Below are 22,877 nucleotides of genomic sequence, written 5' to 3' on the forward strand. Positions count from 1 at the left end.
TTCTTTTTTGCCGCTGCCGTTCAGCTGTCACTGTCATTCAAGGGCACAAGCAGCTCAAGCTCTTCTTTTTTGCCGCTGCCGTTCGAGGGCTGTAGCGGCTCCCGCTGTTCTTTTTTGCCGCTGCCGTTCGGCTCTCACTGGCGTTCAAGAACTGAAGCGGCTCCTCGAGCTCAACGTCTCTGCCCTCTCTTCGTTATTGTGGTCACGTGCTTCCCGCCTCCCTGCTTGGAGTAGTAACATCACATGACGTCATGTCGAGGATACTTGATCATTTTTATTCATGTATATAGGATCAGCTCTTAGAGATGAAATAAGGTCTCTGTGATTGTTTTCCAACTCACATTTAAGCATTTTTAAGAACATAAGAGTAGCAATACTAGGTGAAACCAAAGGCCCATCTAGCCCAGTATCCTGCTGTCCAAACAGTGGTCAAGCCAGGTCACAAGTACCTGGTAGAAACCCAATTAGCAGCAACATTCCATGCTACCAAGCAAACAGTTGTTTCCCCATGTCTGCCTCAATAGCACACCATGGACTTTTCCTCCAGGAATTTGTCCAAACCTTTTTAAACCCAGATATGCTAATCATTATTGACACATCCTTTGGCAAAGAGTTCTAGAGCTTAACTATTTGTTGAATAAAAAAATATTTCCTCCTATTTGTTTTAAAAGTATTTCCATGTAACTTCCTTGAGTGTCCCCTAGTCTTTGTACTTTTGGAACGAGTAAAAAAACAAACCAATTCACTTCTATTCGCTCTACACCACTCAAGAATTTGTACACCTCAATCATAGCTCTCCTCATCCATTTCTTTTCCAAGCTGAAGAGCCCTAACCTCTTTAGCCTTTCCTCATACGAGAGGAGTTCCATTCCCTTTATCATTTTGATTGCTCTTCTCTGAACCTTTTCTAATTTTGCTATATCTTTTTTGAGATACAGCGACCAGAACTAAACGCAATACTCAAGGTTTGGTCGCCCCATGGAGCAATGCAAAGGCATTATAGCATTTTCGGTCTTATTCACCATCCCTTTCCTAATAATTCCTAGCATCCTGTTTGCTTTATTGGTCGCCGCCACACACTAAGATTATCTACAACGACTCCTAGATCTTTTTCTTGAGTGCTGATCCCCAAGCATCATATGATTCGGATTATTCTTTCCAATGTGCATCACCTTGCATTTGTCCACATTAAATTTCATCCACCATTGGATGCCCAATCTTCCAATTTCCTAAGGTACTCATGCAATATTTCACAGTCCACTCATGTTTTAACAACCCTGAATAGCTTTGTGTCATCTGCAAATTTAATCACTTCACTCATTGTTTCGATTTCAATATAATTTATAAATAAGTTAAATAGCACTGGTCCCAATACAGATCCCTGCGGCACTCCACTGTTCACCCTCCTCCATTGAGAATAATGATCATTTAACCCTACCCTCTGTTTTCTGACCAATAAACAATTTCTAATCCATACCAGAACACTGCCTCCTATCCCATGACTCAAAGTTTCTCAGGAGGTTCTCATGAGGAACTTTATCAAAAGCTTTCTGAAAATCTTGATAAACTAGATCAACTGGCTGACCTTTAGCCACATGTTTATTCACACTTTCAAAAAAATGAAGCAAATTGGTAAGGCAAGACTTCCCTTGGCTCAACCCATGCTGACTCTGTCCCATTAAACCATGTTTGTGTTCTGTAATTTTATTTTTTATAATAGTTTCCACTATTTTGCCTGGCACCAACGTCAGGTTTACCGGTCTGTAATTTAATGGATCACCCCTAGAACCCTTTTTAAAAATCAGCGTCACATTGGCCACCCTCCAATCTTCAGGTACTACAGACAATTTTAATGACAGGTTACACATTATTAACAGCAGATCAGCAATTTAATGCTTGAGTTCTCTGGGTCCCCTTGGATGTATGCCATCCGGTCCAGGTGATTTACTACTCTTTAATTTGTCAATTTGGCTGAGTACATCTTCCAGGTTCATTTCTTTCAGTACTTCCACATCACCACCCTTGAAAACCATTTCTGGTACAGGCACATTCTCTTACATCTTCTTCTGTAAGACAGAAGAAAAGAATTCATTCAGTTTCTCTGCTATGGACTTGTCGTCCCTGAGTGCCCCTTCTGATCCTTCATGACCCAATGGTCCCACAGATTCTCTCACAGGCTTTCTGTTTCTGATGCACCTAAAAAAGTTATTACTGTGAGTTTTAGCCTCTGCAAAAACCATTTCTATTACAGGTAGATCTCTTAGATTTTCTTCTGTAAAAACTGAAGCATAGAATTCATTCAATTTCTCCACTATTGCCTTGTTCTCCCTGAGTGCCCCTTTTGCTCCTTCATGATCTAACGGTCCCATGGATTCTCTCACATGCTTTCTGATTCTGATGTACTTGAAAAAGGTGCTAATATGAGGTTTTTTTTTCTTCATGGCAAGTTTCTCTTCATATTCTCTTTTAGCCTTCTTTATTAATGCTTTGCATCTGACTTGCCAGTGCTTATGTTGCTTCTAATTTTCTTCATTTGGATCCTTTTTCCATTTTTTGAAGAACAATCTTTTTTAATAGCCTCTTTTACTTCACCTTTTAACCATGCTGGCTGTTGTCTTTTTTTCCACCTTTGCAAATACATGGAATGCGGACCGGACTTCCAAAATTGTATTTTTAAATAACGTCAACACCTGATTCCCAACCATAAGCAGCTTATCCTTTTCATTTCTTTTTAATTGTTTTCCTCATTTTATTATAGTCGCCCTTTTGAAAATTAAATGCAGCTATAGCAGATTTCCTTTGCGGGTTCATCCCAGATAGTAGCTCAAACTTGATCATTTTATGATCACTGTTTCCCAGGGGACCCAACACTGCCACCTCTCGCACTATGCCCTGCACGCCACCAAGGACCAGATCCAAAATGGCTCCCCCTCTTTTCAGTTCTTGGACCAGTTGCTCCAAGGAGTCGTTTATTACATCTAGAAATTGTATCTCCCTGGCACTTTCTGATGTAACATACATCCAGTCAGTATCGGGCTAACTGAAATCATCCATTATTATGGCACTGCCCAATTTGCCAGTTTTCCTAATCTTTGTAAACGTTTCTTCATCTGTATTCGTTCTGTCCCGGTGGACAGTAGTACAGCCCTACAAAAATATTCTTTCCCTTCACACTTTTGCAAGTTTTATACCAATTCCATGGGATTTTTAAACTTAGTGCTTCTTTTGTCCACCCCCAATGTTTTTGCATCCAAGAACATCAATGGCACATGAACACAACATTGGAATGCATTAAAATCCAGAGTATTTTTAGCATTTAGCAATATAAACAGTGCCATTTTGCTAATTAAAAGGCGCTCTCTTTTAAACCATAATCGTTTTTTAAGTTCAATACGATTTAAGGTTTCTGTCCTTGTTAAGTATTCCGTGTGGCGGGGCAATCTCAAACCTTTTTTTTTTTTTTTTCATTTTATATCAATCCTCAATTTCTTAAGTGAGGCATTATGTCATGATTGATTTTATTTACTTTATTCTGTTGCTTCCTAGAGAATTTTTGGAGGTAATATTAAGAAGCACAGAGGAACTTTGACCCCCACACAAACAACTCAAGAGAAAACATCAGCTTATAGAAGAAATTTTGGCCAGTTTTATTGTTAAAATAATTTTTTAATGTGGGATGGCTTTTTATATACCTTTAATTTTAGTTATTTGCTCTTAGTTTTTAACCATTAGGTGACAATTGAATTATATCTCTTGTGTACGTATTTTATTTTACATCTTTAATCTAATCATATGTTTTTGTTAGGTTACATTATGTTTTTAAGTTGTATACATGTTTTGGCTAAATTCTGTGGCTTATGTTTTAATTATTTAATTATGCATTTATATTCATGATTTATACCAACTTGCTTTTTGTGTGTCTATTAACAGTTATCAGTCCCTGATGCAGCCCTTGAGAGGACGAAACATGGCTGTGTCAGGCTTTTAAGTATTTTTGTTTTCATGTGGTAAATAAATGATTGTTATTTATTTATTATTTTTTTTCACTATCAATGAGCTGCTTTGCTGCGTACATTGGATTTTGTAGTTCGCCTGCCCGTATATATGCACTTGCCATGTGCCAGCATGTTTGTGCTCTCAACAAGGAAGAGAGAAATGAATAGGCTCTGTAGCTATGACTGAGAAAAGAGAATACTTCTTGCAATGAATGATGCAAGTCCTTGAAAATGTGTTCATTTTTTTTCTGCTTTTACATTTTTGGTTGAAATTGTTCTCTTACATAATGTGATCCCTGATGCAGCATTAGGCAAAATCCAGGTGATGTCAACTATCATTTAAGTATTTTTAATTATTTGGAAATTAATTATTCAGTGTTTAAGCACATAAGCACAAATACTGTTGATAAAGAATGGAGGTTTTTTTTTTTTTTAGACTAATCATTATTTTGGTTACTTGAATTTGTGTAATTTGTTCCTTTCACACAACGAGCTCTTTTCTTCCATGTTTTTAAGAATAGTTCACACTGTGGGGTAATATTTTTTGAAGTGCAATAAGCTGTCTTAAGAATTTTGACCAAAACGTAAGCAGATAGGACATCATAGAAAAGTCATTTAGTTCCCTGATGTAGCCCTATCCATCTTGTCTATTAACCACCTGACCAGCTGTCTGAAGTACAGGGCTCTTCTTGTCCACTCTCTGGCTGGATGGGCTGATATAGAGTCTTTTCCAGGCTAAGTAGATCATTGAGCTCTCAGGACCTGTGATTCAACTCACAGCAGACGGGAGAAGGAAATCATCTAGATTTCCAGTTGGAGTGAAATAGGGTAAGAGGAAAAGGGTATGTATACTGAGGGACAGGTGCAGTGAAAGAAGTGGTGAATGTTATGAGAGAAGAAGGGCAGTGCAAACAGGAGTGAATGCTGGAAGAGTTTAGTAGGGGGATCAATACAGGAAGAGTAATGGGAAGATTGTATGCTAGAGTAGTGGCTCCCAGACATGCTCTGGGGGCCCCCAGACAGTGAGGGTTAAGTACATAAGTACATAAGTAGTGCCATACTGGGAAAGACCAAAGGTCCATCTAGCCCAGCATCCTGTCACCGACAGTGGCCAATCCAGGTCAAGGGCACCTGGCACGCTCCCCAAACGTAAAAACATTCCAGACAAGTTATACCTAAAAATGCGGAATTTTTCCAAGTCCATTTAATAGCGGTCTATGGACTTGTGAACAAGAAATCTACAATGGAAACAGTGCATGCAAATCTATATTTATTGTGGATATTCTGAAAACCTTAACTGGCTGGGGGGTTCTTCAGAACAGATTTGGGAGCAACTACGCTAGAGGATGGTACAAGGAGAAAATGAAAGATGTCAGAGAAGTGAGAAGAGTAAAAAACTGATTGGTGTAAGTAACCAGGAGCTACTCCCACAACTCAACCTTTTAGGATGGCAGAATTGCCTATTAACAACTTTTAAGCAAAAGTAAACACCTGGCGCCGACAAAATTTTTCCAACCTGAAATATTTAGTTACCTGTTATAGATCCTCACTACCAGATTAGGGTTGTCAATGATACTTGGGTTTTCAGAAAATTCTTGATATGTAACAATATATTCCTTAAATTTTTCTGCAACACAAAAGAAAAATCATTATTGAGCAGCAGTCTATGTATATGAATATAAGCATATAAACAAAACACAAAGAAATTAAGGCACCTTCGTTTTAACCTCTGTATTCGTATATAGACAAACTAGGATGCCCACTAAACTTCACAGACTAGGATGTCCACTAAACTTCACAGACCTCCATGCTATTCCAGAGAAATAAACAATGAAGGATTGATCGACGAACCTCAGTAGTAACGCACTGACGAGGGCGGGCCCAGGAGGAAAGGAGAGACATCCGAAGACTGGCAAAGAAGCAAACAGCTGTTCTTCTTGCCCGTGCAGCGCCTTCACAGAGGTGAGAGGCGCTGCTCGGGCCCGGTAAGATGGAGGGGGCGGAGGATGGCGGGAGGCGGAGCTGGGGAGAAAGAGAGAAAGGAAGAGAGGAAGGGAGGGGGGCCGGGGCTGCTAAAGTTTTGATTTTTATGCAGGGAGAAGCATGGAGCAGCGGCGACCTCGGGCGGGGCAGGTGGGGGGCAAGGCCGCCCATAAAGAACGTGTTTGTTTTTGGGTTCTTTTTTTGTTTTGTTTTTTTACGTTTGTGGCATGCGCAGAGCAGCCAGCATAACGCTTGGCTGCTCTGCACATGTTTATGGGCCGATTACCGACGTTTTTAACAAAGGGTTAGTGAATGCAAGTGAGCTGCAACGAACAGCTCATTTGCATTCCCTATCCTTCGTGCATAGCCGTTCTGTACCGATTCGTTATGGAATTCGGTACGGAACGGCTCTGAGGACTTTTGTGCATCTTGGCCTGAGTCACCTTCACAGTGTGCCAGAACCCAGCCCATAACTGGATAGACAACTCAAAGATGAGGCACTTTTTTAAACCTCCCATTTGTTTTTCCTTTCAATTTCTTGCCCACCTTTTGAGATTTCTCCATTTTCGGAAAGGCCACCACAGAGGGAGAGAGTGACATCAGGCATATCCATGGCAGAGTCCGACAAGCACTCTGTACCGCTATCCGCTGCAGCACTTCCAACAGATTGTGGTGATTGGGAGCCTGATAAAGTATCTGATTCCATCCACTGCCTTGAGCCAGGATCAGATTCACTATACAAAAAGAAAATACTCATCAGCTATGCACACTGTTTTAAATTTAGGAAAATATATAGGAAAACAAGCAAAGTGGGTGATGCGAGCTTGCAATATTCAGGTGTTAGAGCATTACATGAAATGAGGGAATATTTTTTGGGGGGAAGGGGGGTACATTTCTTATTTTTAACTCACTGAGTTGTTTCTCATGAACATAAATTAGACTTTACCAAGGAGTAAGTAACACCAGAGTGATGGGTACCTAAGCTGTTTGCTCCTCAACTCCTAACCTGAATCTGCAAAATGACTCTGGCATCCAATTTCATCAACTGATTAGTACCACCAGATAATGGTTTAGGCACCCAACAACAATTTAGCATGGCTACAATAAAGCAAGGCATTGACCTTACTGAGGAATCAAATACATCAGCCATACCACATGGAGCAGAAACAATGGTGTCCGTGAGCAGCACAGGACCTTCCACCACTGAGGCAGACCAAGATTAAGGCAGTTCGCTTGGAACTAGCCACGTTTGGAGTGGATTTGAGAGGTGAGCAGGCAGCTCTTGGGCTCTGTGTTGATGAGGAAGATGCAAGAATAGAGGAACTCCAGAAGGCTCTTCAATCGCTGGAAAAAACAACTGGAGTAGATGTGATGTGACTCAGCTGACTTTGTAGCTAAAATGGAAGATTTTGAGAACCGTTCTCAACACTGCAATCTCTGGTTACGCAGAGTGTCCAACCAACCAGAGTATGTGGACTGTGAACTAGTAGTGCAGAAAATTGCAAGCTTTAGCCAATTGGATGGAGATGCAACAGTACAACCAGAGTCAATTGAAATTGTGAGTACACATCGTGCCTTGGGTAGGTATGCACGAATATGGCCAAGGACATTGTTACAAATGAAAAGAAATTATTTTGGGAAAAGCCTGAGCTTGCCCAAATATAGTATGGGACACACATGAGGTATCTATTTAGTAGGATGTAGCTGCTGAAACTTTTAGGTGATAACAGCAGCTGTGGAGTCTTGCTGCGATGCTGAAAGCTGAAGGGATTGAATATCAGTGGCTCTTCCTGTTCACTCATTTTCACCACAGATGACCAGTTCCATTGCATTCAATCAAAAAAAAAAAAAAAAAAAGCTCAATTTTTGTGTGAAGGTGAATGGGATGCACAGTTTAACAATCAAATAGAGTCTGCATCTATGATGAAGATTAAGTCCCGATGGCAGCACATCTCCAGTCAGCGAGGGAGACTTCGCCAACAAACATCTGATGCAAGCCTGGCCGGAGCTTTTTCCCTATGCTGACAGTTTTATTTGCACTCTGTCAAGGAGATTTCACCTTTTCCTTTACACAATAAGTTTTTCTTACTGATTTAACTAGAGGTATTGACCTGGGTATTGTTTCCAAGTCATTCCATGTCAATTCAACCAAAAGTTGGAAACCTCCCCATCTCATCATTTCAGAAACTGATAATAATCTACCAGAATGGAGACCAATATATAAGATGAAAAATTTAAAAATTTCAGACTTCTAGCTTCAACAGTTTGAGACTTTGGGCACCTTTTAGATCTTAATAAGTGTACCATTATGTGTCCTGCAGATGTGAATTTGCACCACTTAATTTTGTGTACATTCAGAAACTGCAATCCATTTGAGCTGCGACACTTGCTTTCTGAGATATTAATTGTAAAAAAAAAGATGGGATTTCATTTAATCTTTCAGCAAACCACTGTGCCAAAGATATTAAAGGAAAAAAACTTTCATAATTTATCTGAGTAGCACTGGTTAAAATTAGCATTATATGTTAATTCTGTGCAGCTGGAAGCTATAGTTTTTTTTTCTGATGTGGCTCATTGAAAATTGTCATGATCTATGAGTCCACTTTGGAGGCAATTTTCATGTGGGACAGGTAGTACAAAAATGAGTTTAATACCATTTAAAGTGCAAGAAAAATCTTTTCATTTGATGCCAGTTTCATTTTGCTTCTCCAAAAGATAATGGCAAGAATTTCAAATTCTTTTTTTTTGAGTAATCTTTTTATTAATAACAAGCAGAGCATATCAATACAAACACTTATCCAGTACACTTACAATTCAAACTATCGTGTAAACTTATTATCAACATCTGTTTACTCATTACCTATTATGCACTTATGCAACATAAATGACCCTTGCGGTCCCATTAAACATATGTAAACAGTCTTAGTGCTCTCTTTGCTCTCGCTCGTTAATTTTCTGAAATATACCCCCCCCCCTTCCTTACCCCCCTAGCCCCCCCAACCCCTCCTCATCCAGGACTTGTTTTATGCAGCAAAGTTACTAGGCCCTGCCACAGACTCATCGCTGAGAGTACTGTGGAAAGGTCAATTTGGAATGCACTCCAAGCACGTCCTCCAAATTTTGGTATAATCCTTAGATGTCTTGCTCGCCAGGTTCTCTGTTCTGCGAATCTCCCACTCAGCCATCTGACGCATATATCCATACCATTGGTTGATTGGCAGTGGGCTTTGGCTTGTCCAGTGTTGTAGTATCACCTTTCTGGCTAGCAAAAAAGCCAGCAAAATATATTGAGAAACACTGTCAGCTAGCCCCTGTTCTTGCAAGTCTTTATCTGAACCCATCAACATAATACCATATGTCCACACATATGATCCCTGGATCACCTTTTCTAACATTTCCACCACCCTTGGCCAGTATTCCTGGAGTTTGTTACATTCCAAGAAGTGGTGTACAAGGGTGCCCTTAAGGATGTTACATTTATTACACGTGTCCTTGTCCCACAGTCCCATTGCCTTCCCCTTACTTCTAGTAATATATGCGTTGTGCAGTACTTTGTATTGAATCTCGTGTAACCCCACATTTGGAGTAACCCTATTCTGAACAATTATTTTGCAGACAAGTTTATTTTAATAGACATCATGAGCAACTGCATCAATTCAAGAGTCCAGAGTTATTTAAAGTGTTCAGCTTTAAAAGCTGTGTAAAGTTTAAAAAAAGTTGATCTCCCTTGTTCAGACAGTCTTGCCACAATGATGAAAAATAATCCATCACTGTGCAAATTAGAAGACTGCTGACATCAAACTTGTTTTCTGGAAAAGATAGTCCACTTAAATCCAGATTGTCATCATGCCACTTCACACTCTCTCGATTCTCAGCATGTGCTATAATCACAGTCAGTCATTTTGGGCAGCCACTCTCAAAGGTTTGATTAATTTAGCTGAAAGGCTGATGTATGTGTGTAACTGTGTGGTTTCACAGCATCACCATAGATGCAAAACAGAGTGATGACATGTCTTGCAAATCCTGTCACTCAGTATGGACTGGACAAGTCAGTATAGATCATATGGAATATTAAAATATTGTTCACCTTCAAACTCAAAGCTGCAAATAGGGATGGAAGCTTGTACATCATTCAATCTCTTATTTGTTCAGGAACTCTAAGTTCTTCACTAGTTGAAAAAATATGTAAAGGAGGTGGAAAAAGCTGTTTGTAATTACATTAAAATAAGAGTGCTCTGGTTTTAACAGCAGTTTTCATCACCACATTTCACAATCTGCATCAGGTATTAGTTTGATCACGTATGGATATTCCATTGGGTTTGATCTCTAGACAACAACATTTTGTTGCACAATCTCCAAATTTCACTGGTTCAATACATTCATCATCAGTGACTAAATTTCACCAGAGTCTTTTCAGTGAAACAAATTCTTGGCTACCAGTTATATGTCAATGGCATTACCTCTTATCCAAATGACAACCATAGAAGCAAGATCAGTTGGCTCAGTCCTCTACTTAATAAAACTATCTTTCATTCAGCCACTCACAGTTAATACAAAAACTGGTTTTACCAAATGATCAGTATCACTCTTAGTTATGACTTCAAACGCCTTCATATTCAATGACCTTTCAAAGTCAAGACCATAACTGGGTGCTGTTGACAATGAATTTTTCCTGATATGATTGAAATATACATTAGATGTGAGTAGCCAACAGATTCCTTGTTACTAAGAACCATCATGCATAATGTGAATTCCTGCATATACTTATGGGATCAGTTTATATCAGCTAGTCACACTACTACCCAGTTGTAGTTGGGAAGACCAACTCAATATTCATCAAGAATCAACAATGACTGTTTATTTGCAGCTATGAGATCAACTGGAACATGACACTCATTTTGGTTGATGTAACATGTTTCATTCACCTGATCGATGACAGCTCATCTAAATGCCAGACTGTGGCTGTGCAAAACACTATCTACTGTATATAGGCTGTGTGCATATCATTTTGTGCTCTAAGTAATTGGGACTGATGAAACATGACATTTACCTTCTAAAGGCAAACTGCATTTTGGTAGAATATGAAAATATGATCCACCTTGACTGATTTGAAACCCACCTGTCTGCAATTAGTCAACTTATCTAAAGTTCTGAGGCTTTGGTAAATGTTGCTCTAACTTTTATTGAGGGAAGTTGAACCATACATAGCGATGACTACAATAGCTTTCAGCAGCAACTGCTGATCCTCTTCAATTCATGGTTTTACCAGAACAGTTTCTGATGTTTAGTGCTTTGTGTAGCTCCAGATTCTCTTCCAAAATAGCATCAAGTTTTCTCTTCTTATGTCCCTGATCTTCTGAGACCTTCTCTCTCTTTAGTTTCCAATGTTGCCTCTTTTCTTTGCTGCTTTCATCTACAAGTAGTCTGTTTCTGTCATTCATATAACCTAGTTAGATCATTATTCAATGCATTAATCTGCGCCTGTAGTTCTATCTGATTGAAGCGTTCCCAGCTGACTTTTTTGTACCAGAAAAAGAATGGCTGCAAGCAAAAGGTATATCAAATGCTGTGGAACTTTGTTGAGGGGATTAATGGACTGTTTTTACCTGCTGGGTCTGAAGATGATTATTTTGACCAAACTTTCAGCACAAATCCCTTCTTTTCCATGGCAATGGCCAATTTTCTTCATGAGCAGCTGGACTTTTACTGGAAAGTCTTCACAATTCTTAATTTCAGTCCATTTCCTTCTAAGGTCTTCCTGGCAAATGGCTTGTTTTTTTGTAGAATATGTTGAAATATATACTTGGAATAATGACTGAAAACAGTATAATTTTTTTTAATCAGCAATGTTTTGTTCAGGCATAAGACAGATTAAAGCTAACTAATTATGAACATCAATGCAAATACTAAACGGAGAAGTTATATACACACAAGATTGTGCACTCACTGATGTTAGCAGTAGAAGCAGCTGGCTATGGCTTTTTTTTTTTTTAAAGCTTCACCAGGTCTCCTTGCTCAGCCCAACATACAGGTCCATCAGCCTGAGACTTAAACTACCCTACATACTACAAGACACACAAACCCCCACCTGGCTGGAGATGAGATTGTGCATTAACTCATTTCAAGCCTGGCCTAAGCAAACCTAGCTGAAACTAGATCACAGTACTGTGTCCTCAACAAGTTGGGCCGCACTGTAGGTTATGCACAATCCAGATTTATAATGATTTCAGTGTTGATGTCCATCCAAGCTGAGCAGTATACAGTAAAATAGTTGTATCCCCCCTTTCCCCCCCATGGTATATATGGACTTCTACAGTATGACTAATTATTGTAAGGAAATTAAAGGAATGCCGTTTGCTATGTTAGAGATCATAAAAATTAGAAGTCAACAAGCAAGCTGTAGGTGATAATCCAATAAAACAAATTCTTATTTCATTTGTGCCTTTCAAAGAAAGTCGTATAATAATCAAAAACTAGTAACAAATACATTAGTTCAATAAATAGGTATTGCCTACAGCGTGTCTGCTGATTTCTACATCTGTGTATCTTAGAAAAATGAACACAAGTGTGTAAAAGAACTAAAACAGCAGTAACAGACTTGGTGGTTACTGACCTCTGGAATTGGACCAGAGCACCAGAGCTTTTTCTTTGCAGGTATAGTACATGCTCTGAATCTGTGAATGTATTGTGGAAACCTATGTGACCCCTGATGAACGTTTTTTCAAAACTTGGCCAGGTTGGGTCCTGTTTCCTCCCTCCTAATGTGTTTCCCTATCCCTCTATTTTATTATGACTATTGTAGTTCTTCCCCTTTCCCCTTCTTTGTGTTATCCTCATTGCTCCTTATATTAGTCTATACGCCGCTTAGTTGGTTTTACCAATAGGTGGGATAGCAAGTTCTTAATAATAATAAACTTCACATTTGGATATACTCTTGCTATGTTTATCGTTCCTTGGATCGCTACTGTTGTTTGGTTGTCTATTCTAATTCTGCAGTAGACTGTCCCCTGTTTGTTTCTGCTCAACGTAACTGCTCACAGGGAGGAAACCCCACACTCCTACATATGTATAGGCCAAATCCAATTCTGCTTAGCTTCCCCAGATATAATGAGCTCAAGGCAGTGAGAAAATACTATTTAAGAAACACCACTCCTTCTTGGCTCAGCATAAAGATATAGTCTGAATGTCTGTTTTCTACCCTAGAGTTAACATGACAAACTACATAGTTTAGGTAAAAGACAACACTAATTGAGTTCAACATTCCTCAATACCCAGTACTTATGACTGTGCATGATTTATTGTTTTGACACAGAAAAAAAAGTTTCCATGCCAAAGACAGGGAGTGAGTAAATAAGGGAAATTAGTTCTTACCTGAATTCCATTAGTCCCAACATATCAATCCAGAAACCTGTGGGTTATGTCCTTCTACTAGCAGGTGGAAATAGAGAGAACACCAGAGCTCTGCCATATAGGACCCTGTGCAGCAGTCTCACTTCCAGTATGATTGATACCTAATCAGTGAACTCAACAAACCCAGAGGAGAGAAATTCCCTGCCTCCAAAAAGATAACTGCATACAAAGTTCAAACAATCAAACTAGAAACTGGAAGAAGCCAACCAGCCACATCTGAGGCTAAACGCATCACAAATTGGTAACCCCAGCCGCATCCCTCCCTTCCTTCGTATTGTCCTTTTTTATTTAAAAGACGTTTCTTCACGAACCACATCATCTGCCAAAAGTCCTTACCTAGGGCTCCTAAGAGAGACAGAAAGACAAGATATAGGGCAGGCATCTGGTTTGATGTGTCAGACAAATGAAAAGAAAATTATCAGGTAAGAACTACTTTTCCCTTACATAGTGTCCCACAGATCAATCCAAAGACTTGTGGGATATAATAAAGCAGTCCACAAGTAGGGCATGATCTGGCCACCCCCACCAACACCGAGGCGCCAAAGGCCACACCCTGCCTAGCCAACACATCAGACCAATAAGTGCCTCGTAAAGGTATGAACAGAGGACCATGCAGCAGACCAACAGATTTCATAAACAGACAGCCTGTGCGTCAGTCACTGAAGTAGCAAGAACCCTAAAAGAGTGCGCCTTCAACCAGAATGGCGAAGACATGCCGCCAAGATATAAGCCGATGGAATGGCCTCCTTGAGCCAACGGGCTATCAAAGCCTTGGACACATCTCCCTTTTTGCAGCCCACAAATATTATGACAAAATGATCAGAACAGTGGAATTCATTGGTGACTTTCAGATACCAAAGCAGAACCCTGCAAATGACCAGACAGCAAAGTGCATAATAATCCTCTATATAGAAGGGTGGAAGAGTGATAGGCTCATTCAAATGGAACCCGGAGACCACTTTGGGGAGAAAGGATGAAACCAGTTGAATAACCACCCGGACCTCCAAAAAACTAAACAACGGGTCCCGGCAGAGTGAGATCCTTCGTAAAAATGCTATTCAACGACTCAAAAGGTTTCCGCTGAAAGGCCGGCAACACCAAATTACGCTGCAACTTTAGGAAAATCGGCCATCTAGGGGGGGTGCAGATTGTTAACTCCCCAGAGAAAGCGAACCACGTATGGATGAGATGCCAGTGAAGATCTTTGAAAAAGCCCTTGAAACAGGCCAGAGTTGGAGACCCTAAAGGTGCAGGTTGCAACGCCAACCTTTTTGACACTCTTGCTAAAAAGGACAAAATGTGCATCAACAAGGCTGAAGACATCACCACCACCTTATTGGAACACCAGGACTCAAAGGTCCTCCACACCCAGGTATATGCTCCAGAGGTTGATTTCTTCTGAGTTTAAAGAGATACTGTCAGTTTTTTGGACACCACAGTTTAATGGCTATATACAAACATCTATATACAGGAAACCTACAGACAAATGCAGCTACCTCCACAACTCCAGCTTCCACCCTTCACATACAAAAAAATCCATTATTTTTTATTTTTGTTACATTTGTACCCCGCGCTTTCCCACTCATGGCAGGCTCAATGCGGCTTACATGGGGCAATGGAGGGTTAAGTGACTTGCCCAGAGTCACAAGGAGCTGCCTGTGCCTGAAGTGGGAATCGAACTCATTATACACAACCAAGCCACAAGATACCACCGTATCTGCTCTGACCCAGGAGACAGAGATAAACACCTCAAAATCCTGACTGAATCCTTCAAACAAAAAGGCTACAACTCCAAAACAATCTCCAAAAATGTTTCCATCCCCACCAGTGCTGACCTTCCGACAGCCACCCAACTTAAAATAAAACCAGAGAAAAGCAAGCTCCTGATAGAAACAAAAAGAAAAATGGTAAATATTCTTGCAATATATCCAGCTGCAAACTGTGCCACCACATTTCACAGGAGCCCACAGTCATTTACAAAGGAAAAATATTCACCATAAAGGAATCCTTGACATGCTCATCTTCGAATGTGGTATATATCATTCAATGTAAAAAGTGTAAAGAAGGGGGCTATATTGGAGAAACAAGCCAGATGCTAAAGACGAGATTCAATGTACATAGACATCATATGAAAAATACCAGTGCCAACCAGGACATCACCTCTGTGGGAAGGCACTTTACAAAACCAGAACCACAATGATTTTATGGTGAGAATACTAAAAGGAAAATTTAAGACGATCCAGGAACATAAGACCATTGAAGTCAGAATGATTAAATATGTTGATACCCAACAGATAGGACTTAAAGATCTGCAAGTAATCCCACACCTGAGGGACTAGGAGCCAAAGAAGCCCCTTTACCTGGGATCGGAGCCTGTGCCTACGAGTCTCCTGAACCAACACCTTCCCCAGATGGGTACTGAGCACCATCCCAAGAGATTCAAGGGTCTGATGGGGTCAACCTAATCTTGTTGCGATTAACCACTAATCCCAAAGACTGGAGAAGGCTGACCACCCTGTCAGTAGCTTGCAAAGTCTCAGCCCACGACTATGCCATGATTAGCCAGTTGTCCAGGTAGGGATGCACTCCTTGCGCAGAAAGGCAGCTACCACCACTATGACCTTGGAGGTAGTCTGTGGTTCCATTGCCAGACTGAAGGGCATGACCTGGGACTGATTGACGTGCAAGTCCGATACTGCTTTAGGGAGGGATTTTTGGTGGGATTGGTGAACAACCCTGTTGTGGTAGAACCTGGTGTAAGGAGGTCTGCCACCAGGGCTTGAAGTTCGCTTACTCTTCTGGCAAAAGTAAGTGCTATTAAGAATAATACCTTATATGTGAGGAACTTCAGGGAACAGGAGTGGAGTGGTTCAAATGGATGCTTCATGAGAGCTGCGAGTATGACACCGAGATCACATGTCACTGGAGATGGTCTGATAGAAGGTTTAGTTTGAAATAAAGCTTTCATGAATCTATCAAGGGATGAAAAAACTAGTTTATCAACCCTAGAGTGAAAAGCGCTAATGGCACTCAGGTGTACTCAGTTTTGAGGCCAGAATTAGAAAGATAGAGGAGATATTCCATAAAGGTTGGAAGAGAGCACCTAACAGGGTGCACACCAGAGGGAAAATCTTCTCCGCGTGAAAAGGTAACATTTCTGTGTAAGCAGCTTTCTAGAGGCTAGGAGTATCCAAGAGATTCCGTCTGGAAGGTGTAACATAATAAGTGATTGTCCATCCAGTCTGCCCAACAGTCACATTCATTCTCAATTCTAGATTAAATCAAGAGTGAAAGTGATATTATATACTTGATCATGGTCTTTCTTTGGTGTTTCTGGGATATAGACTGTTGAAATCCACCCAGCTCTGTCCTTATATTCCAATTACTGGAATGGCCTTCAAAGCCTATCCAAATCAGTCTTGTCATTTGCAGGACACAGACTGTAAAAGTCTGCCTGGCACTGTCCTCAAGTTCCAAATTACTGGAGGTTCCATCGAAGCTCTCTCCAGCCCATTCAAAACTGGATTTCTATGTGAGGCACTCAGACCATACAAGCCAGCCCAGCAACGGCTTCAGCTGATAGAGGATCTCTAATTAGAAAATGAATGGTATAAAAAAAAAAGCAAAGCTTTAAAGGGTTGCATATGTGTTTGCATATCAAGTGGTGCTTAAATAGCAACTCTGGCTCTATGTTCATCCCACACCTTTTTGAATTTCGCCAGTTTTTTCCTCCACCACCTCCCTCGAGAGGGCATTCCAACAATTCAAAACAGACCTCACAAGACACCTGAATCACATGCTACAACAGGGTCTCTTCCCAAAAGATAAAGGAAATATCCTACTTACTCCTCTACCTAAAGACGCAAAGAAATCTACAAATGACCTAACCAACTATCGACCAGTAGCATCGATCCCGTTGACAACCAAACTCATGGAAGGCATAGTGACGAAACAACTCACTAACTACCTAAACAAACACTCAATCCTGTATAAATCTCAATCAGGATTCAGATCGAACTACAGCACCGAAACAGTACTGGTAACTCTAATAAATAAGTTTAAACAAACAATTGCAATGGGCAACAACATACTTCTTCTACAATTTGACATGTCCAGTGTCTTCGACTTCGTCAGCCATAGAATACTTCTACACATTCTGGAATACTTTGGAATTGGAGGAAACGTTCTTAACTGGTTTAGAGGATTCCTAACAACAAGATCCTACCAAGTAACAACTAAAGCGACAACATCAGCCCCATGGTCACCTGAATGTGGAGTTCCCCAAGGATCACCCCTCTCACCAACCCTCTTTAACCTAATGATGACACCTCTAGCTAAGCTGCTCGATAATCGAAACCTCAATCCATACATATATGCAGATGATGTTACGATCTACATCCCGTTCAAACATGATCTAAAGGAAGTCACTAACGAGATCAACCAAAGCTTCCAAATCATGCACCCTTGGGCGGATGAATTTCAGCTGAAACGCAACGCAGAAAAAACACAATGCCTTATACTTACCCCACAACATAACACAAATAACTTCCCCACCATAACCACCTCAAACTTTTCCCTTCCCTTCTCTAACTCGCTGAAAATTCTAGGAGTTACCATAGATCGACATCTCACACTTGAAAACCACGTGAAGAATACAATCAAGAAAATGTTCCACTCCATGTGGAAACTCAAGAGTAAAAACTTTCTTCCCAAGAGCCATTTTTCGAAACCTGGTGCAATCGATGGTACTAAGTCACTTGGACTACTGCAATGCACTCTACGTTGGATGTAAAGAACAGATTATCAAGAAGCTTCAAACAGCCCAAAACACTGCAGCTAGACTTATATTTGGAAAAACGAAATATTTTTATTGCACCCGCTACCTTCGCTCCTGCACCCGATCCGCGGAACGCCTCTGGAGGAAATCTCGTACCCATTCAGACTTCCTTCACTACAAATTCATGCTATCCTCCTTCCATTCCTCCCTATTCCTTGCAAAACAGGTCTACTACACCCAATTGACCAATTCTCTCAGCTCCAACCCTCGTCGTCTCTTCACCACCCTTAACTCCCTCCTCAAAGTGCCCCCCGCCCCCACTCCCCCTTCACTCTCTCCTCAATCACTGGCTGACTACTTCCGCGACAAGGTACAAAAGATCAACCTTGAGTTCACTACCAAACTACCTCCTCCTCAGCCTGTAGCCCTATCCAACAACCAACCAACCATGGCCTCTTTCTCCTCCTTTCCTGAGATCACCGAGGATGAAACCTCCCGCCTTCTTTCCTCCTCGAAATGCACCACCTGTTCCTCCGATCCCATCCCCACCAACCTACTTAACACCATTTCCCATACTGTCACCCCCTCCATCTGTCGCATCATTAACCTTTCTCTCTCCACTGCAACAGTCCCTGACACCTTCAAGCACACAGTAGTCACACCTCTCCTAAAAAAATCATCACTTGACCCTACCTGCCCCTCCAACTACCGCCCCATCTCTCTCCTCCCCTTCCTCTCCAAAATTCTTGTACGCGCCGTTCACAGTCGCTGCCTTGATTTTCTCTCCCCTCATGCAATCTGGCTTTCGCCCTCTACACTCGACAGAAACAGCACTCTCTAAAGTCTGCAACGACCTCCTCCTCGCCAAATCCAGAGGCCACTATTCCATCCTCATCCTTCTCGATCTATCCGCTGCGTTTGACACTGTCAATCATGATTTACTTCTTACCACATTGTCCTCTTTTGGGTTCCAAGGCTCTGTCCTCTCCTGGTTCTCCTCTTATCTCTCCCACCGCACCTTCAGAGTACACTCTCATGGATCTTCCTCCACTCCCATCCCACTATCTGTTGGAGTTCCCCAGAGATCTGTCCTTGGACCCCTTCTCTTCTCAATCTACACCTCATCCCTAGGCTCACTGATCTCATCTCATGGTTTTCAGTATCATCTTTATGCTGATGACACCCAGCTATACCTCTCCGCACCAGACATCACCGCGGAGACCCAGGCCAAGGTATCGGCCTGCTTATCCAACATTGCTGCCTGGATGTCCAACCGCCACCTGAAGCTGAACATGTCCAAAACCGAGCTCCTCATCTTTCCACCTAAACCCACCTCTCCTCTTCCTCCACTCTCCATCTCAGTTGACAACACACTCATCCTCCCCGTCCCATCTGCCCGCAACCTCGGAGTCATCTTCGACTCCTCCCTCTCCTTCTCTGCGCATATCCAACAGACTGCCAAGACCTGTCGCTTCTTCCTCTTCAACATCAGCAAAATTCACCCTTTCCTATCTGAGCAAACCACACGAACTCTCGTCCATGCTCTCATTACCTCTCGCCTTGACTACTGCAACCTACTCCTCACCGGCCTCCCACGTAGCCATCTATCCCCCCTTCAATCCGTTCAGAACACTGCCGCACGTCTTATATTCCGCCAGAACCGATATACTCACATCACTCCTCTCCTCAAGTCACTTCACTGGCTTCCGATCAGATACCGCATAAAATTCAAGCTTCTCCTCCTTACCTACAAATGCACCCGGTCTGCGGCTCCTCACTACCTCTCTACCCTCATCTCCCCCTATGTCCCCGCCCGTAACCTCCGCTCACAGGACAAATCCCTCCTGTCAGTTCCCTTCTCCACCACTGCCAACTCCAGGCTCCGCTCATTCTGCCTTGCCTCACCCTTTGCCTGGAACAATCTTCCTCAACCCCTACGCCAAGCTCCCTCCCTACCCATTTTCAAATCTCTGCTTAAAACTCACCTCTTCAATGCCGCATTCGGCATCTAACCTCTCATGAAATATAGTATTACCTACCAGACGGACTCTACACTTGTCTTTAGATTGTACACTTGTCTTTTTAGATTGTAAGCTCCTTGAGCAGGGACTGTCCTTCCATGTTAAATTGTACAGCGCTGCGTAACCCTAGTAGCGCTTTAGAAATGTTAAGTAGTAGTAGTAGTAGTAGAAATATGAAAGTGCAAAACCCCTAAGAAAGAAACTACACTGGCTCCCTCTTAAAGAACGTATCATGTTCAAAATCTGTACATTCGTCCATAAAATCATTTACGGAGAAGCCCCGTCATACATGCTTGACCTAGTGGACCTCCCAACCAGAAATGCCAAAAGATCTGCCCAAGTATTTGTAAGCCACATTGAGCCTGCAAATAGGTGGGAAAATGTGGGATACAAGTGCAATAAATTAAATAAATAAATAAATTCCAGGCATCAACCACCCTCTCCGCGAAAAAGAATTTTCTGGCTGGGAGGGGGGCAGGAGAGAGAAGAGAATAGCTGGGTATGGATGGATGGCTGGGGGGGCAGGACATAGAAGAATTGCTGGGTATGGATGGATGGCTGGAGGGGGAGCAGGGGAGAGAAGAAAATTGCTGGGTATGGATGGATGGCTGGAGGGGGAGCAGGGGAGAGAAGAGAATTGCTGGGTATGGATGGATGGCTGGGGGGGCAGGACATAGAAGAGAATTGCTGGGTATGGATGGATGGCTGGAGGGGGAGCAGGGGAGAGAAGAGAATCACTGGGTATGGATGGATGGCTAGGGGGGCAGGACATAGAAGAGAATTGCTGGGTATGGATGGATGGCTGGAGGGGGAGCAGGGGAGAGAAGAGAATTGCTGGGTATGGATGGATGGCTGGAGGGGGAGCAGGGGAGAGAAGAGAATCGCTGGGTATGGATGGATGGCTGGGGGCAGGACAGAGAAGAGAATTGCTGGGTATGGATGGATGGCTGGAGGGGGAGCAGGGGAGAGAAGAGAATCGCTGGGTATGGATGGATGGCTGGAGGGGGGGGGGGGAGAGAGAAGAGAATCGCTGGGTATGGATGACTGGAGGGGGGCAGGAGAGAGAGCTTGTTCTAGTTTCCCAATAGAAGATAGGTTGGTGCTCTATAGCCCAGTGTAATACTTACATCACTGTCTTACTCTGAAAAATACTCATGACTAGTGGTCTCCATATCCATTACAGCAGTTGTTCCCAAACCTGACCTGGGAGAGCCCCAGCTAGTCAGGTTTTCAATTTACTTGCAATGAATATTCATGAGTTAGATATGCATGCAATACAGGACAGGTTTGGGAACCACTGCTGTAGAGTCACCACATAAAAACCCTTCTGATTTAACCAGTGTCGGCAGTGGAAGGCGTGAGTGTGTGCTGTTCCTGAGGTGATAACTACAATTTCACCATATTTTGTACAGCAATTTGTAAAGGGAATAGCTCCTTTGTTGGGGAATGTGGAGTCTGTGATACAGAACTGGAGATGCAGGGTTTATCATGAGATTCTATCCAATCCTGTAGAGAATCTAGACTTCACCCCAACAGAGAAGAATTTGTTGACTGATGCTATCAATTATAATGTTGATTGGGGAAAAGAGGTGTACGACGTGTGGAAATGTCAATTTGACTTGTCCCCTCCATAACTAGCTTGTCTCTCCTGTTGCCACCCCAAATATTTCTGTCTAGAGATACCACTGTCATACAGTGCTGCATATGATCAGTAGCAATAGATGTGTCTACTTCCACTTCCTATGTGGAGGATAATCTTACAACAGGCCCTTTAACTTTTCTTTTTTTTTTTTTTTTTGAACTTGAAATTTTATTAGATATTAAGGCACATAGTAAATAATAGAACACCAGATGGTCTCACACAATCATGCCACACACAAAACATAACCAGATCAAGAGTACATAAACAAATACCTCTCATCCCCCTTCTCTACCATCCTGACCCCGCCCCCTCTAAAACCAGTTCCCAAAGTCAAATATGAATAGAATTCTGAATAATCGACTGAAATAAAACATCAATAGTTTCCTTATTTTTCCATATCACAGTAAGTTTCTCCATCAAAGCAATTTTTGCAGTTTCTGCCTCCATCCAGTGATAGGTAAAGAAGTAGATGTTCATTCGGTGGCAATAATAAAACAAGCAGCAGATATACAGCATTTGACCACAACACGAGTAGTCATATCCAGGTCCTCTGGGAATAAGTTCAACAAGCAAACGGAAACGATGAAGACTACTGGCATACCCAGCATATCAGAAAGAGCAGATTGAATAAAGGATTGAATAAAGGACCAAAAAGTACACACAATCTGACAGTCCCACCATAGATGCAATAAGGAGCCTGTATGTCCATATTGCTTCCAACAAAAACAGTTTTTAAACATCTAGTAGCGATATAGAAATGATAAGTAGTAGTAGCAAACCTATCAAACAACCAAAGTGGAGTGACATACCAACAAGTAATTTCAATCCACCCTCCTTGAGGCGACTAGAGACAGAATAAGCAAAAGTAGATTGGAACATAAGTACTCATTCAGAGTCTGTAAAGTTCACCCCTAGTTCCCTCTCCCAGTCATATAAGATAATTTACAAAACCCAAATTGCTTAATTTTATATAGCCCCAAAATTAAACCTCATAATGTGCTCTTGTCGTGAACCCCTTATATGGGTACGTTAATAAACAATGACAAACA

The 22,877-nt window shown here is 41.7% G+C and overlaps 1 protein-coding gene across 1 annotated transcript in view; it reads right to left on the bottom strand.

Annotated features, from left to right (window-relative positions):
* The window catches only part of LPIN2 (lipin 2), a 324,810-nt gene that overhangs the window by 147,350 nt on the left and 154,583 nt on the right, over positions 1–22,877 (bottom strand). Inside the window, 2 exon segments of the mRNA XM_030213059.1 lie at positions 5,529–5,622; positions 6,525–6,712. Of these exon segments, the coding sequence (XP_030068919.1) occupies positions 5,529–5,622; positions 6,525–6,712 (282 nt within the window).

Source organism: Microcaecilia unicolor, chromosome 1 (genome assembly GCF_901765095.1).
Source record: "Microcaecilia unicolor chromosome 1, aMicUni1.1, whole genome shotgun sequence".
NCBI classification, from domain to species: domain Eukaryota; kingdom Metazoa; phylum Chordata; class Amphibia; order Gymnophiona; family Siphonopidae; genus Microcaecilia; species Microcaecilia unicolor.